General features: G+C 34.5%; 1 protein-coding gene across 1 annotated transcript; it reads right to left on the reverse strand.

Moving 5' to 3' along the window:
- Positions 1–775: 775 nt before the first annotated feature.
- Positions 776–1675, reverse strand: LOC107763353 (kunitz trypsin inhibitor 5-like). The gene has a single exon (XM_016581832.2). It carries the CDS (start codon positions 1566–1568, stop codon positions 939–941), a length of 630 nt encoding a protein of 209 aa, XP_016437318.1. The 5' UTR covers positions 1569–1675; the 3' UTR covers positions 776–938.
- Between the last annotated feature and the right edge of the window lie 16859 nt (positions 1676–18534).

Here is an 18534-nt window from a genome sequence, read left to right on the forward strand (position 1 = left end):
ACGAAAGAAGGTACTATAACTGACAGCTGGAAAAAAAGAAATAGACACGCGAGATGCATGAAGACCATAAGGGAAAGATTCACAAACAGTTGTGAATATGGCAAGGGAATCATCATTATCCCTAATTATGCACGATCACCTATTATTATCATAGTCGTTATAAGTAATTTTGGTAACGAGCCATTAATACAGTTAATGTTAGTAACATGTAGGAATTAAGTTACGGGAAACCGTTACATCTTTGTATCCTTATATAAGGATCCTTACCTTATTTTGTACAATCATCAGAATATTCACGAATATATGTAATTAGTATTTTACTTTATATCTCTATTTTGATTGAAAAACCTTGTCCATAATTCTTGGGAGAAAATAGTGTCCATCAATAAGATTTCTTTCCCTCATTTATTGAATACTGAATTTCAATTGTTTTTTACTTTCTTATTCTTGGATAAGTGAAATAAACTTGGTTATTAGAAACCCGATTTTCCTTGATATTGACTTTGACCACAAAAATTATTTTTTGATTAAACACTTGCGATATCTCAGCTTATAAAAATTGTCGTTCTCATAATTTTCTGTGCCCACACTGCCCGGACAGTTGCTTATTGTCTTTGGATAGTACTCAGCAGGATAAGCTAAAAGAGCATATAGTGAAGTGTTTGTATAGGCATTGAAACGCGAAATTTAGCAAAAGTCAGATAAAACATTGGTGTAATGAAGGGAAAAAAAGATGGAAAATTGGGAACATAAATATCAAAGTTTAAGAGAAAAAGAAACAAACTATTGGAGTAGAAATTCAAACAGCTAAAATTTGCAGTGTGTTCACAACCTCAAACTCACAACTGAAAAACAACCGACATTACACAAGCAGAAAATTCGAGGAAAATGACGATCCTATGATCACCATAAAACTGAATAAAGAAAGTTACATAGGATTAGAAAGTCCTCTTGAACATAACCCTGAAGGGAGTGTCACTGAGAGCCAAAAACCTGACTCCATCCTTATTGTATATACCAACATCTTTGCAAATAACCTTGCAAAATGTGCACACGCTTGGGCAGAACACAAACTTGTAATCAGTCCCAAGTTTCTCAATCTTAAACCAATTGCTCACTGTCAGAGGTCCCGGGTTTCCTTCAACTCCACCAGTCACTATGAAATATTGCTTCAACTTCTCATCATAGGTCCCAAGTTTCCAAATAGTTTCTCTAGCACAAATAGTTGGAGTGAAAAACCTAACGTTAAGGTCAGTGGAGAGACGAATGACACCTTTTTTGGGGTCCACAGGGGTGAAAACCACGGGCAAGCCTTCTTGGACTTCATTGGAATTTTGAATAATGTCCCTAGGACAAGAATTGTTTTGCTTAACGTTGGAAGGTAAGAGCCCGCCGCCTCTTCCTCGGATCACTGGCAGCACGAAATAGTTGGAACCAGCTCGGATTTTGTCGCCATTGGTGTCGAGAACTGGAGATGGTGATGGACCAGCTGAAACTAGTTCTGAGGGATTGGCTAATGAAAAGGCAAAATATTGGAGAAGGATAAATGAGAGCAAAAGGATATTCATTTTTCTTTGCCTGGATATATATTTAGAGGTTTACTACTATTCTATGCATGCAAGTAGATTGATGTGTTGAATTGGGAAAGTAAATAGTCTATTTATAGAGGGACATATACGGTGATGTCTTCCTTGCACGTCGGTCTCCAATCTTTAGCATAATATATTGAGTATAAAATTTTGTGACCAATTATTATAAGGAAAAAAAAAACGAGGAGATTATTATTATAACCGAAACCACACTCTTGTCGTCTTAAAGATGAGTGGATTCAGCCAACAGATTATTGTCTCAGCGGCTTGTTTAGTAGTAGATTCTTACCTACCCACTTAATTATAGGTAAGAGGAGGATTAAGGCGGTAGGTGAGACGCGGAAAAATTTATTTTGTGTCTCACACAACTGAGGCCCGTTAGCTCCGTTGGGTGGTTTTGGACTTAGGAATGTGTCCGGATTGTGAATTTGAGGTCTGTAGCTGATTTAGGCTTGAAATGGCGAAAGTCGAATTTTTGGAGATTTTGACCGGAAGTGTACTTTTTGATATTGCAGTCAGATTCCGATTTCAGATGTTGAAGTAGGTCTATAATATTGAATATGACTTGTGTGCAAAATTTGAGGTCAATCGGATGTGGTTTGATATGTTTCGGCATCGGTTATAGAAGTATGAAGTTTCAAAGTTTATTAAGCTTGAATTGTAGGGTGATTCGTGTTTTTAGCGTTGTTTAATATGATTTGAGAGCTCGATTAAGTTCGTATGGTATTTTATGACTTGTTGGTGTGTTTAGTTGAGGTCCCGGGGGCCTCGGGGTAAGTTTCAGATGCTTAACGGATCGAAAATTGGACTTGTGTTATTGCTGAAGTTTTCAGACTTCTGATGGGTTGGCATCTGCGGTGGGGAGACCGCAGGTACGGGATCGTACGTGCGGGGGGTCAAGCGCAGAAGCGGATTTGGCATGAGTGGTCAGGGGTCGCAGGTGCGAGGTTGATGCAACATCTGCGATGACCGCAAATGCGCTTATGGACTCGCAGGAGCGGAGAAGACCACAGAAGCGGACCAATGTCCGCAGGCGCGCACTCGTAGGTACGACCTTTTTATCGCAGAAGCGGACGTAGCCTTTTAAGTCATTTCCACACCTGCGATGGAATTTTCGCAGGAGCGGCGTCGCAGGTGCGACTTGAAGCCCGCAGGTGCGCGATCGCTAGGCAGAAAAAGAGGATTTCGAGGGTTTTATACCATTTTAAATTTTAGGACTTCGAGAGCTAAGATTTGGGCGATAATTTGGGAGATTTTTAGAGGAAGCTTTTGGGTAACGATTCTTAACCCATTTATGATTACATTCCACTAATCTATAGTTGATTTCATCATTTAATTAAGGAATTTGGTTGAGAAAATTGGGGGGAAATGGGAGAAGTTCTTCAACTAAAATTTTGAGTTTTGATTGGGATTTCGATATCGGATTTGAATAATTTTGGTACGAGTGAACTCGTGAATGAATGAGTGTTCATATTCGGTGACTTCTACCCGATTTTGAGACGTGGTCCCCGATCGATTTTTTGGGGCGATTTTCTAATTTCTTGCTTAAGCCTTGATTTCATTAATTAGATTAGTTTCTTATAGTTATATTTATAGTATGTGATTGCTTTTGGCTAGATTTGAGCCATTCGGAGTCGTATATTCGTGGAAAAGGCATTGTTACCGATTGATTGAGCTTGATTCGAGATAAGTGGCTTGCCTAACCTTGTGTGGGGGAACTCCCCTTAGGATTTGGTACTGTTGTGATAAGTGAGCACCGTGTACATGAGGTGACGAGTGCGTACACGGGCTATTTGTTGTAAAAACCCAATTTTCACTGAGTAATAACCTGTTTATCTTAATTTAATTATATCAACATGTGTAGTTATCCTATTTAGCCTAGTATAGCATGTCTACATGCCTTAAATGCTTATTTGAACTCTGTGCAGCATGCTTAGTGGATTTCTCGTTTTTTCCTTGACTTGTACTTAGCCTAAACTGTAGGATTTTTTGCCGTAACTGTTATTTCTATTATTTGAGCTGTGTATTTACTTTGGGACTACGGAACGGTATTCCGAGAGATTCCCCTGCATATTTACTTTGGGACTACGGGGCAATATCCCGGGAGATCCCCCTGCACATTTACTTTTGGGACTACGAGATGGTATCTCGAGAGATCCCTTGTTGTTACTTTTGTGTGTTGTACTGATATTCTTCTGTGATTTCCTCTTTGTTAGATTTCAGTCTCTTATTATACTGTGATATTTAATCCTGCCCTATTTATTATATATATATACCAGAAGGGCCTTGACCTGACCTCGTCACTACTCAACTGAGGTTAGGCTTGGCACTTACTAGGTATCGTTGTGGTGTACTCATGCTACTCTTCTACATATGTTCCGTGTACAGATCTAGGTACCTCCTACCAGCCTCGCTACTAGTTGCATACTTGTTGCTGCTCCGGAGACTTCAAGGTACATCTGCTCGTGTCTAGAGACTTCAGAGTCCCCCTCTATCCCTTTTATGTTGTTCCTCCTTTACTTCTTCTAGTTATTGATGTATAGAAATAGTTAGACAAATCTTAGAAGCTTGTGATTTATGATGTTTCGGTCTTAGGGAATTTTTGTTTATACTCAAGAGTTGGTTATTGTACATATCGAGTGGCATTTTTATCATCTATTTAATTATATATTGTAGTTAGTTGTTAGATTTATGATTTCAGTTCATTATTCCGCAAATGTTAGGCTTACCTAGTCGTAGAGACTAGGTGCCGTCACAGCATCTTACGGAGGGAGATTTGGATCGTGACAAGTGTATCAACCATCTTGTACGTATCTTTACTATGCACTCGGCTACTTGCTAGCTCCCACCATGAAAGGTATATAATAACTCCACTCACCAAAGCTTCAACAATATTAATCTCCATGGTTAAGATAATATTTTTATAAGTTCTCATCATCTAATGATCTCAATTTTACTAAGTATATTTTAAAATAAAACCATACATTTTGGAATAGTTTAGGTCTATTTTGAATTGAAAAAACTTTTCTTATCCTAAATTGTCACGACCCAAGTTCTTCCTCCGTGAACCGTCATAACGGCACCTAGTCTCTACGACTAGGTAAGCCTAACATTTGCGGAAAAAATAAAAACATAAAAGCTAACAATTAACAGGTAAAATTTAAATAAGGGAATGAGATGCCGCTCGGCATATACAATAATCACTTCCGAACAGTACATAAACTCTCTCAAAACCCGAAATGTCATAAATCACAAGCTAAAGAAAGAAACAGTACTCCCATACTCCAGAATCTAATAAAAGAAGAAAAATACAAGAATGAGTGACATGGGGTGGAATAGTTAGGGACTTCGAGGTCTGCGGACGCGACAAATATACCTTGAAGTCTCTAGAGAATCACCTCGCCTCAAGGGTAGTAGGGCTGAGTTGAGTTACCTGGATCTGCACATGAAAAGCATGTGCAGAAAGGGCATGAGTATACCACAATGGTACTCAGTAAGTGTCAAACCTAACCTCAGTCGAGTAGTGACGAGGAAGGTCAGGGCCCTACTGATTATAGCTGAAAAACAAGGTAAAACAATATAGAATACGACAATATAATTTAATATATATATATATATATATACATAATAAGACAGAATGAAATATCGCAGCAAAGATAAATACTATAATAAAATAGAATGAAATATCGCAGCAATGATAAATACTAATATTTAAGGAGAATGAAATCACAGAAAAACAATGGCTCGGTACGCATAGATAACAACAGGGGATTTCCCGGGATACCGTTCCGTAGTCTCAAATGTAAATGTGCAGGGGGATCTCCCGGGATACCGTTCTGTAGTCCAAAACATAAATGTGCAAGGGAATCTCCCGAAATACCGTTCCGTAGTCCCAAAGTAAATATGCAGTACACAGGGATCTCCCGAAATACCATTCCGTAGTCCCAAAGTAAATATACAGCTCAATCAAATAGAGATAACAGTTACAGCAAGAAAACACAATTTAGGCTAAGTCTGAGTCAAGGAACAAAAGGAAATTTCACTAAAACATACTGCACAGAGTTCAAATAGGCAATTAAGATAGTTAAGGTACGTAGGCATGTTGTCATGACCCGGATTTTCCACCCTTGGGGGTCGTGATGGAGCCTACTAATGAAAGCTAGGCAAGCCGATTATTCCAATTATTTTACCTTTTTCATTTTTTTTAATCCCTTAACAAATGTAAATTAATATTTTATAAACAGCGAAAATAAATAAAGCAGAAGAATGAAATTTAACAATTTAGTTATTACCAATACGAATCCATAACATAAACTACCCAGAACTGGTGTCATAATCTGACGGACTATCTAAAAAACTACAAATAAAGTCTGAACAAGAAAGTACATGTCTATCTCTAGAATATAAAAGAATAGAAAGAAACTAGATAGGGAGGGGACGCCAAGGCCTGCGGATGCCTACAGGTCTACCTCGGGTCTCCTAATGGACTGAAAGCAGCAACCCCTAGCTAAGGTTCGTATGCTCCAGTACCGGGATCTGCACAAAAGAGTGCAGGGTGTAGTATCAGCACAACTGACCCCATGTGCTGGTAAGTGTCGAGCCTAACCTCGGTGAAGTAGTGACGAGGCTAGGACAAGACTACCAAATAAACCTGTGCAGTTAAAGCATATACAGAATGATAGTAATAAAAATAGTTCAAAAGTAATGAGGGAAGGGTAACATGCTATGGAGAAACACTAACATAATGAATCACAATAGCAGTGGAATAAGACAATAAAAGTGCTTGAACCGAAACAGCAAGAAATCATAATAAACAGGCAATAAGTGCACGGCATCACCCTTCGTGCTTTTACTCTCAATCCTCACCAATGCAAATCAAGTAATGAAAATGTGCACGTCATCACCCTTCGTGCTTTATCTCTCTTCCTCACCATGTAAATATTAGAAGTGTGCACGGCATTACCCTTCGTGTTTTACCACTCTTCCTCACCATATGCATCAATATCAATGTAAATGTACATGGCATCACCCTTCATGCTTTATCACTCTTTCCTCACCATATGCATAAGTATGAATGTGCACGGCATCACCCTTCGTGCTTTATTACTCTTTACTCACCCAAACAATAACAACAACAACAATATCCCGGCAAGAAAATTAACAATAAGTATAAATACATCCCGGCAAAGGAATCAACAATAAGAATTAAATACATCCCGGCAAGGGAATCAGCTATAACCAAACTTGAACCAATAAGCAACTTCACAATTGAACCTCAATTAGAGCCAATGCTCAACAATAACCAAACACTAAGAAAATAACCATAATTCTTGCTCAACATGGATAATCAACAATTTAGGCATTCGTAGTACTTATTAAGAAACACAACGATCACAATTTAAAACTCACGGGCATGCTTGACACCAACGTATAGATACTCGTCACCACACTTATTTGTCTTACACTACACTAGCACATAGCAAATAAAGCATAATACATATTCCCTCAAGCTAAGGTTAGACCAAACACTTACCTCGAACTTCCACGGCCAACTCAAGCCTCAAACACCGCTTTTCCTTTAGAATTTGCCTCCAAATTACTTGTATCTAGCCCAAATTAATTTAACAACATCAATAAATGCTTAAGAATTTATACCCAATGCTTAATTATAGGTTTACTATCATTTTTCTCAAAAAGTCAAAAATCGACCCCGGGCCCGCTCGGTCAAAACTCGAGGTTCGGACCGAAACCTGATCACCCATTCACCCACGAGCCTGAATATACAATTAGTTTCGAAATCCGACCTCAAAATGAGGTCTAAATTCCAATTATTCAAAAAGCCCTAACTCTACCCAAAATCCCAAATTCTACCATGGAAGAACAATATTTAGGCCTAGAAATCTAATGTGTGTTGATGAAAAATGAAGGAGATGGGTTTAGGAACACATACCTACGATTTGGTGTTGATTTTGCTCTTCAAAAATCGCCTAGGTTCTGATTTTGGGAAAGGAGATGTGAAAAAATGGTTTATTCCCGTTTCTGTTACTGTTTAAAAGAGCTGGGAGACAGTGTTCAGCGCATTCGCGAGAATACTGTCGCGATCGCAAAGAGCTGCCAGAAGTGGACTTACGCGATCGCGAGTTCTCCTACGCGTTCGCGAAGGGTTTCCCCCTCTGACCTTCGCATTCGCGGACCAATGTACGCGTTCGTATAGAAGAACGACAGCATCCTAGTCCCACCTCCAATTTACTATACGCGTTCGCGGGAAGTGGGTCGCGTACGCGTAGAGAAACCCCCAGTCTCTGCGTTCGCGTCCTTATCCTCGCGTTCGTGTAGAATAAATTCACCCCAGCCCCAATTTCCCTTTTGCGATTGCGAGAATGGCTTTGCGACCGCGAATCACAAAACATTTGTGCATCAGAAGCAGCAAAACCTGTAACTTTTCTGTGTGTAAAAACATCCCGAAACCTATCCGAAACTCACCCGAGCCCTCGGGGCTCCAAACCAAACATGCATACTAACTCAAAAATATCATATGGACTTACTCGTGCGATCAAATCGCCAAATTAACATCTCTAACAACGAATTTAGCATCAAAATCAAAGAAAAATCTCAAGAACTTCTTAAGTTCAATTTTAACTACCGAGGGTATGATTCATATCATAACAAGTTTGTTTCTTACCAAATTTTACAAGCTCAACCTAAATTCCATATAAGACTTGTAACGGGCTCCGAAACCAAAATACGGGCCCGATACCATCAATTTCAAATACATTTAAATTTCCAAAAGCACTTAAAATTTCAGTTAAATAATTTTCTTGCAAAATTCATTTCTCGGCCTTGGGACCTCGAAATTCGATTCCAGGCATACGCCCAAGTCCATATTTTTCTACGGACCCTCCGGGACCGTCAAATCATAGGTTCGAGTCCGTTTATATTGACCGAAGTCAACTTAAATTCAATTTTAAAGACCAAATTAGCATTTTTATCAAATTTTCACATAAAAGCGTTTCGGATATACGACCGGACCATGTACGCAAATCGAGGTGAGATAAAAGAAGGCTTTTAAGGCCTCGGAACACAGAATTGATTCGAAAATCAAGTGATAACCTTTTGGGTCATCACACATGCTTTCCTAAGCTAAATAGGATAGCTACATATACTAGTGTTGCTCAATTAAAGGAAAACAGATATTTGCTTCATGAAAATGGGGTTTTTCAACAAATAGCCCGTGTACGCACTCGTCGCCTCATGTTCACGGCGCTCATATATCAAATAGTACCAAATTCTAAGGGGAGTTTCCTCACACAAGGTTAGGCAAGACACTTACCTCGAACCAAGCTCAAATCAATACGAAATAATGCTCTTTCCATGAATATCCGGCTCCAGATGGCCCAAATCTAGCCAAATCAGTTACATAACGTAAATATAGCTACAAACAACTAATTTAGCTAATGAAATTAAAGCTAAGGCAAGAAAATAAAAAAACGCCCAAAAATCCTCCCCGGGCACACGTCTCGAAATCGGGTAAAGTCACAAATTATGAACACTCATTCACTCATGAGTTCACTCGTACCAAAATTATCCACATCTGATGCCAAAATCCCACTCAAAACTCAGAAATTTGATTGGGGAACTTTTCTCCCTTTTTTCAACTTTCTCACTCAAATTCCTTGATTAAATGAAGAAAACAATAATATATTAATGAAATACAACCAAAATCGAGTGAGGAATCGTTACCGACAAGCTTCCTCTGAAAATCCTCAAAATTTTGCCTCAATCCGAGCTCTTTAGATCCAAAAATAGAGAATGAAATCAAACCCTCGAGTTTGTCCTTTTTCTGCCAGTCAAACCGCACATGCGGATCCATCATCGCACTTGTGGCGCCGCACCTGCGGGAATTCTATCGCAGGTGCGGAATTCACTTGAGTGGGCTGGGACCGCATCTGCAAGCACTGGGCCGCACCTGCGAGCCCGCTCCTGCGGTCCCCAGCTGTTTCTGTGCCTTCGCTTCTACGGACTCCTCACCGCATCTTCGGACCCAGCTGGATTAGGCCCAATTCCACTTCTGCGATTCCTTAGCCGCTTCTGCGGCTCCGCACCTGCGGCCCAAAATGTGCAGGTGCGAAAACACCAGGTGCAACAACTTCAGCAATTTGCATAAGTCTCAAACCAATCCGTTAAGCACCCGAAACTCACCCGAGGTCCTCGACACCTCAACTAAACATACCAACCAACCCCAAAACATCATACGAACTTAGTCGAGCCCTCAAATCACATCCAACAATATTAAAAACACAAATCACCCTCCAATCCAAACTTAATGGACTTGAAACTTTTAAATTCGACAACTGATGCCGAAATCAACCAAACCACGTCCGTTTGACCCCCAAATTTTGCATACAAGTCATATTCAACACTACAGACCTATTCCAACATCTGGAATCGTATTCCGACCCCGATATCAAAAATTCCACTACCGGCTCAAAACTCCAAAAAATCGACTTTCGTCATTTCAAGCCTAAATAAGCTATGGACCTCTAAAACACAATCCGAACACGCCCCTATGCCCAAAATACCCAACAGAGCTAACAGAATCGATGTAATTCTATTCCGGAGCCGTCTTCACACTATTCCGACTACGATCCAAATTCTAAGACGTAAGCTCTTATTTAGGGACTAAGTGTCCCAAAACACTCCAAAACTCAAAACGAATCATCCTGACAATTCATAATAGCAGAAATAGATACGGGGGGAACAGTTAATAGGGGATCGGGCGTTAATTCTCAAAATAACCGGCCGGGTCGTTACACTCTTTGTAAGAAATATCAGCTCTAAAAATACTAAGAGAGACCTTATTTTTATTTTTTATCATCAAATTGTTCTTTTCTATATATTTCATATTTATTATGAAATCCAAGTATTCATCTAGATAACTTGAGCTCTATCACATTCAAAAAAGACATTAAACTTAGAGGAGCCTAAAGTAATTGCTTTAGTGGCCTCCCCTTGAACCGACATTGGGGACGTTCTTTTAAACTTGTTGGCTTTACCATATTACTTCCTTTGATCTGAATTTAATTACTTATCTCATTTTAATTCCGTCTAGTAACCATGAAGGGTATAATGAATCCTAACCTTAGTGAAATGCGAAGAGACTTGCAAAACATAATGAACTGATAGGATTCGGATAAGGTCGAATCTTTTTATTTTTTAATTTAAAGCATAAAGTTTACATATTTAGATGTTATACAAAAGTTAGCAACTGGTATTTTTAAATGAAGAAAAGATGTACTTAAAAATTCATAGCAAATTTTTAATCTCTTTAAAATTTAAATACAATAAATCCATCGTGTGGAAACAGAATTTTTTAAACGCAATTTGCCTGTTGAATAATGATAAGATACAGAATATAATGGAGTGACAGACATGGTTTTATTTTAATTCTCAAATCTCAATATCAAACATTTTCAGTTTGGATTGTCATAATAGGCAAGGTGGTGCACATGCAAGTATTATTAACAGCCGACGTGTCTTCAGTCTTGGCCCCAAAAGCTGAAAGCTGTCTAGGAAGGGTCCACTCATGCTCATTTTTTCAAAAACTTTACATAATAGTGCTAAAGTACAAAATACTAGAGTTTAAGGGTATATTTGGAAAATTACTAAGTAATCGAAATTGGTATAATTGTTAGGATAATAATTATACAGTCTACTTACATAGTATTGTAATTACGATGATGACATATTTGTTTTGTCATAATGTAATTATAGTGTAATTACAAGTATACTATTTGGTTATACAAGTATAATTACACAGTTAGATTAAATTTTAAGGATAAAATTAATTATCGAAAATTAAAAGTTAAGATTTGATAAATATATGCCTTTATAAATAAAATTAAAATTTACATTAAGATACATATTAATGCTTGAAAATATATTAATTACTAATCATATATTTGTAACTAATATTGTAAAAATTATTGACATATACTTTTTAAATTAATAATATTTTATTTTAATTAATTATAAAAGCTGAAAGTACATATTTTGTAAGAACATCACGGACTGCATGCTTGATAAAAAGTGATTAATTTTTATAAATATAATGCCATAACATTACTCAAATATTTTATGAAAAAATAATCTATCAATTCGAACTGAACAATGAATAAAATGCAATCTGAATTAATAAGTGACTACTACTACAAAAAATAAAATAAAACCGAAAATATAATACAAATTTAAAATCCAAAAAAATTAACGTAATACTCTTATGTAAAATTACAACATAAATAAAATATGTTTCAATATAATTTAAATAAATATAATTCAAAAGAAAAAGAAAACATTAGTATATAGCCTCATTCAACAATGAGATTCTACTTTAATGACATCACTCATTGCCAAGTTTATTAATGATTCACTATTTTTAATATTAGGAGGTGTAGTTTCAAAACTAGAATAATAGCACAATTATGCTAAATGAAGAAAATAAAAAAAAATTAAAATAAATGAGCAACTACATGGAATCACAAAAAATAAATTTGAAAAATGAGAATATTATTTAATTATTAAAAAATAATCTAAAATTTAAACATAGTTAAGTTTGCATATAACCTCATCTGATAACAAGGTTCAACTTTAATGACATCACTCACTATAAACTAAGTTATGGATGACTTATTTTTTCTAAAAGTAGAGTTATAATTATTTAGAAAAATTAAATAATAACATAGCTAAGTGTAATAAAAAATAAAATAATAATTAAGAAAGAAATAAAATATGAAAAATTATGTAGAAATACGTAAAGGTTGAAAATGAGAAATAAGAAATAAAAGATAAATAATATAAAAAGAACAATTTTTGAAAGAAAAAGAATTTAAAAAGTGAAACATAAAATAAATTAAGAAAATAAAAATAAAAGTAAATTAAAGAAAATATTCAAAAAAGAACCTTGAAATTACACCATTTAATTATCAGTAATTCTAATCCCTCGAGAATTGGAGAGTATAATTATTTCCTCCCAATTACACTTAATTACATGCTGATCAAAAAATTATTTGATCAAATAAATATGTCAAAATTGTATAATTACACCCAAATCTAATTGCAGGGTAATTTTTCAAATAGGCCCTAAGTGAGGGATGTTGGAGATTACAGTCGAATTGAAACTTGATGATAAAAAATTGTGTCATTGAACAAAGAGACAAGACGCACGAAAGTATCAGCTTTGGTTTATCATCGGAAACTTGATGATGGAAAATTGCGTCATTGGATGATTGAAATTGATATATGATTTAGTTTTAAAAATTATAATTATTATATGACTAGTTTTTTTAGGAGAACATTTTTAGCTAAACATTTTAAGGAAATATCCATTTTAGTTTATCAAAGTTTTATGGCTTGATTAGTTGATTTTTCGGATCAATAGCAAAATGGACCTAAATCCTACAATTTTTTGTTACCTTGGAAGCCCTTAAAACAATATCAAAGCATGGTGTTACCGTATATATACATGTTGCTGCTTGCCATTCTTCATGGTGAATCAAAAGAAAGGCATAATATTGAGATAAGCTAAATTGGTTTTGATAATTAACAAATATTTGCAAAAGAACCGGACTGCTTAATGACTGTTGATCTGAAGGTGAAGACTGTCTTCTAATGCAAGTTGGTTTGCTAAGAATGAGTCGGTTAAGGAAATCAAAATAGAATCCTTTTAAAATTTATTAGGAACAAGTTGTTTTAGTTTTGGTGCTAAATTTGAAAGAAGAAAAAAAAATCGGCCCGCCTCACTCCTATATAAAGCGCCATGTTGCTGCTATTCAAGACTATCGTATTTCGTACAAACACAGAACTTATTCAAGACTAATAGCAACTCATATCAAGAATGTGATTTTATATATTCAAGATGCGAACATGTTCCGAAAGACGAAAATGCTGAAGTTCTTGAATTATAACCTTTTTGCTTTTAAAGAAGTGTAATCATAGGTTAATATAAACTTTGAGTTTTTTTTAGCTTTTTAGACTAGAGTTAGTTTGGAAAGGTAGTTACTATTGAGTTGATTAAGGGTACTAGAATTAGTGTCCTTGGTTATTAAGTTGTAACTTAAAATTGCTCATTGAAGTTAGTGAAAGTGAAGGAAAATTTTATACGGGTAGGTTGTGGTTTTTATTCCTTTGAGCAAGGATGTTCTCCACTTAAAGATAATTGTGTTATTTATATTCCGCACTTTATTTGTTGTTTGTGTCTGAATTGGGTACATCAAAGAACTTGGTCCTTTATCTCGCGAAAATCTGGCAAGACACAATTTATCCCTGTCCCTCTTTGACGGGAGATGATGAAAGAGACTTGGAGCAAAGATGTTGACTTAGGCCTCATTTGTTTGCACTTAATAGAGGTTTGTCTTAATCATTCTTATCTCAGTTATTAAGTACATTTATTTTTTAGATTTGAATCTTAATAATTCAGATCTTAATCATTAGTCTATTTATTTTTTTAATTTTACAACCACTTAATAGGTTTGAATAGATCTTAATGATCAAGATCTATAACAGAGTCTTAATGTCATTAAGATGCTATACATTCAAGAATTTATGTAAAAAATAATAACATTTTATCATAACTCCTACACTTTAACCACTAACCACCACCATCACTGCTATCATCGTCCCCAACCATTATAGAGTACCATCACCACTATCCACCACCCATTACTACCAATCCTCAGCCACAATCAACATCTCTACCAAACACGAATATCAGTTATCACCGTCACTATCCATCATTTACAAGCATCACTACAAATAATCATTACCGCAACAACTTATCGATCACCACTATCAACCACCGCTATATATCACCCATCACAGTTATCAGTCATTACCATTATCAACCACCACCATTAACTACTATTGTCATCCACCATCTAATACTCATCATCACTACCATCAACCAACACCGCCACCAGCCACTAGCAGCCGGTACCCATAACTACCACCTTTAGCTATCACCACCACCACTTACTATATAATTTTTTAAAACTATTTATTAATATAGTATTAAATTAATTAGTATATGTGATTTGAATTTATATTTATTGATATTTAAATAAAAATAAATTTAATACTTTCAAATATAGAGAAAAAAACGGTCTTAATTATTTAGTATTCAGATCTTAATACAACATATTAATATTCAAATGTGTATTCAAATTCAAAGGTATTAATCTTAATTCACATATTAATATTCAGATGTGTATTCAAATTCAGACGTCTTAATCTATACCATATTAAAAGCACGAAGGCCTTAGCGAAATGTCGTTCGCCGTTTTTACCCTCTAAAGATAAAGTTTATACTAGACAAAATAGTCATTTAATTATTTCCCTAATATTTTGGACTTTGAACAACAACAACAACAATAACAACGACCCAGTATAATCCCACAAGTGGGGTATGGGGAGGGTAATATGTACGCAGACCTTACCTCTACCCCGAAGGGCAGAGAGGCTGTTTCCAGGAGACCCTCGGCTCAAAAAAGCAATAGGAGATGATATATTAGTACCATAAAAATGTGTAATAAAAATAACAACAATATATAAGAGATATGAAATATGAAATACAGAATACGAAATACGAAATATGAAATATATGGCTGGTATAGTACAACTAGAAGGTAAAGCCCTGCATCAATAGACGACCAATGACATTCCTAGTCTAACTCCTAACTGGATAGTCTCACTCTATTGTGCTGTAGAAATATTCACACTCTCCCCTAACCTACAACCTTAATGCTCGACCTACATACTTCCCTATCAAGGGCCATGTCCTCAGTAATCCTAAGTCGCGAGGACTCTTCTTAAATCCTTCTAGGTTTCCAAGTTTGTTCCAACGCTTTGCCCTTTCTATTTTGATAGAAATAATTTAATTATTCTTGGTCTCAAACTTAGATAGTTAATTATAATAAAATTCTATATATTTTCAAATCCCCTTCACGCATATTTATTTTTCAAGTCTTTAACCTTTTTGTTTTGTTATAAATAATTTAAATTTTGTTTGAACTTGAATAATTAAATATAATAAAATTAAATCTTTGGTAAAATCCAACTTATACATAATTTTTACATCTTTTTAGTCTATTTCCATTAGAGTTATCGGCTAATTTGGTAACCAAAAGCGAAAAACAGGCAAACTAAATTTTTTAACAAATTGTTATTTTAAATTTTTGTTTCTTTCTCCGTTTATTGAAATGGTACGTTAACTTTTTGATAGATTTAACTAGAACCGTCCCAAAATATTGGGGCAACTGTGCATCTCATCATTAGAGCAATAAAATTTATATCTATTTATCTATACTATATTAAAAGCATAAAAGCACTTAACGAAATGTTATTCCCTTATTTTACCCTTTAAATTTTTTTTATATTAGACGAAATAATTATTTAATTATTGTATAATTAAGAATTTTAAGATCACCTAAAATTTTATAATTATATTTTTCTTAATTAAACTAGGTAGGAAGGGACTTTAAAATCGAATAACACTTTTACCTTATATAGATTTCCTTATTTAAAGACCATTAATATTAGAGTTGTATTGAATTATTCCTATGAGATTCTTTACTATGCAAAATGTGAGTTAGCAATTACGAATTCTCAAATAAAGATTCAAAACATATGATTTTTCTTACTATAATCGAATTCTTATTGGAAAAAAAAATAATTATTGTCAAATATTTAAACATTAGAATAAGCTAATATTTAGAATTTAAATTAATAAAAACTAAGTTATTTCTTTTAATGTTTAGAACAAATAATTAATTATTGAATTAACTAATTAGCAAATCCAATTTAATTTATTTTACAAATTTATCATATAAGAAAATTTATTTGTTAAATTGACAAAACACTTAATTTATTTTTATAAGAAGAGTATCGATGGTGAAAGAAATCATAAATATAGCAAAGTCAATTATAGTATAAAATTAAGATTCAAATAGGTAAAAGTACAAATTAGCAGTAAGATAAAATTGTAGAAGACAACCAGTTATAAATAAGTTGTTATTTGTTTCTTTCTTGCATTCAGTCCAACAAATGAAAACGTCTCGCTAAATATTTATACTAAATTTTTTCTTGTAAAATATTAGTTCCATATTAGTCATTCTTTAAATGTTAAAATTGTCACTATCAAATTTTTAGAAGATATAACACCAACTTTTTTTAATTTATTTTTAATTTGTATTGTTTGTCAAATCTTTAAAGAATTGTGATAAAAAAAATATTTTTATATTTTATTTTCAGTATTAAGTCACATAAAAACAACAATTTTTATTTCGACATAAATCCAGATAAATCGCAATAAGGCTCTAAATAAAATTCCTTCATTTGTTAAGCTAACTCATGAGAATAATATTTATTATTTAAAAAAAATCTTAAATTTTATTTTATAAAATAAATTATCTAATAATATGTATGTAATTTTAAAATTTATATATTCATTGATATAGGTACACGCGCAAAGTGCGTATCCTAATACTAATATTAATAAAAATAAATGAGGCCTTAGTGACTAATTTTGTCCCCACTTGCAACTGCATGTTGAAAGAATAAAGAGGCTGGATATGACATGAAGTGACGAAAAGTTATAGGAAAAATTATGTAAATTGTGGCCGAATTCTGGTTTTGAAAGATTGAAGTGCTAAAATGTGGTTTTCTTCACTTGGCTTGAGTTCACAAGAGAATTGCTCTAAATCTACAAATTGGTGAATATGCCTTGACAAAAGTTGTATCTCTTTAAATTTAGTTTTCAGAAATTTAAACCGCTTGTCATTCGATATCACTACAAAAGTTATGGCTATTTTAGTAAAAGAAGGGTAATGTTGTTATTTCTAAAAAAATCTTCAATTGTTATATATAACCTCATTTAGTAATTGGACTTTATTTTTATTATATTGAGAGTTAGGGAGCCCAGATTGAGGTAATTATATTGAGAAATTTTATCTATTTTATTGGGTAAGTAATACTAACTTAGATCCAAGATTACTACATGAATCTAACACCAATTTTGCCTTTGAATCAAGGAATCTAAAGGTAGAAAAAGTGAGTTTAGCTTGAAAGATAAGAAAGTATATTTTGTGAATTTGATCACTGATTTGGACTCGAATTTTAAGACTAATTACATATTTAAACTTGAAAGGGTATAAAATTTGGTCTTGATCCCGAGTTTTGACCATATGGGCCCGGGATAACTTTTTGTTTACTTTTGAAATTTTGATAAAGATTGAATCTTTTTCGGAATTAATTTCTATAGCTATTTGACCTTGTTGAGTATTCTTTGGCTAGATTTCAGGAATTTAGAGCTGATAATAGAGAAAAGTATATTTTAAAAAGTTGAAGCCTACTCCAGATAAGGTAAGTATCCGGGCTAACCTTGACTTGGGGGAATTTCTCCTAAAAATGAACTTATTTGCTACATGATACATGTTTGGGAATAACGTATATACGAGGTGATGAGCGTATATGCGTACACCTAGGATTACCAATTTACCATGCACGGGGTAGAATTTAGGCATTTTTATGTCTTGTTTCGATTTATATTCCTTTTTTTAACATGCCTTGCTTGTTTTGTATGACTACTTGGCATTCCTATTCAAGCTAGAAATCATGACTAAGGCTTGATGCTTTATGTGGACATGATGGACCTATCGTATGGTGATTGACCTGTGTAACTATAGGTATACGTACTTTTATGCATTTCATCATGCATGCTAGTCTCTTGTATATATGCATGGCGAGGATGAGCGGGATATTAGCATGATGGGTATTTCTGTGCGGATTATTACATATGCATAGTAAGGATGGGAGACATATTGGCACGATGGGTGTTTTCGTACGGATTGATGACTGATTGTCGAGATATTAATATTGATATGGCATATGAACTGAA

This window comes from Nicotiana tabacum, chromosome 8 (genome assembly GCF_000715075.1).
Source record: "Nicotiana tabacum cultivar K326 chromosome 8, ASM71507v2, whole genome shotgun sequence".
NCBI lineage: Eukaryota > Viridiplantae > Streptophyta > Magnoliopsida > Solanales > Solanaceae > Nicotiana > Nicotiana tabacum.

Bases quoted from the DNA above. Each gene is read 5' to 3' on its own strand.
- LOC107763353 (XM_016581832.2), bottom strand. From the start codon at position 1,568: ATGAATATCCTTTTGCTCTCATTTATCCTTCTCCAATATTTTGCCTTT.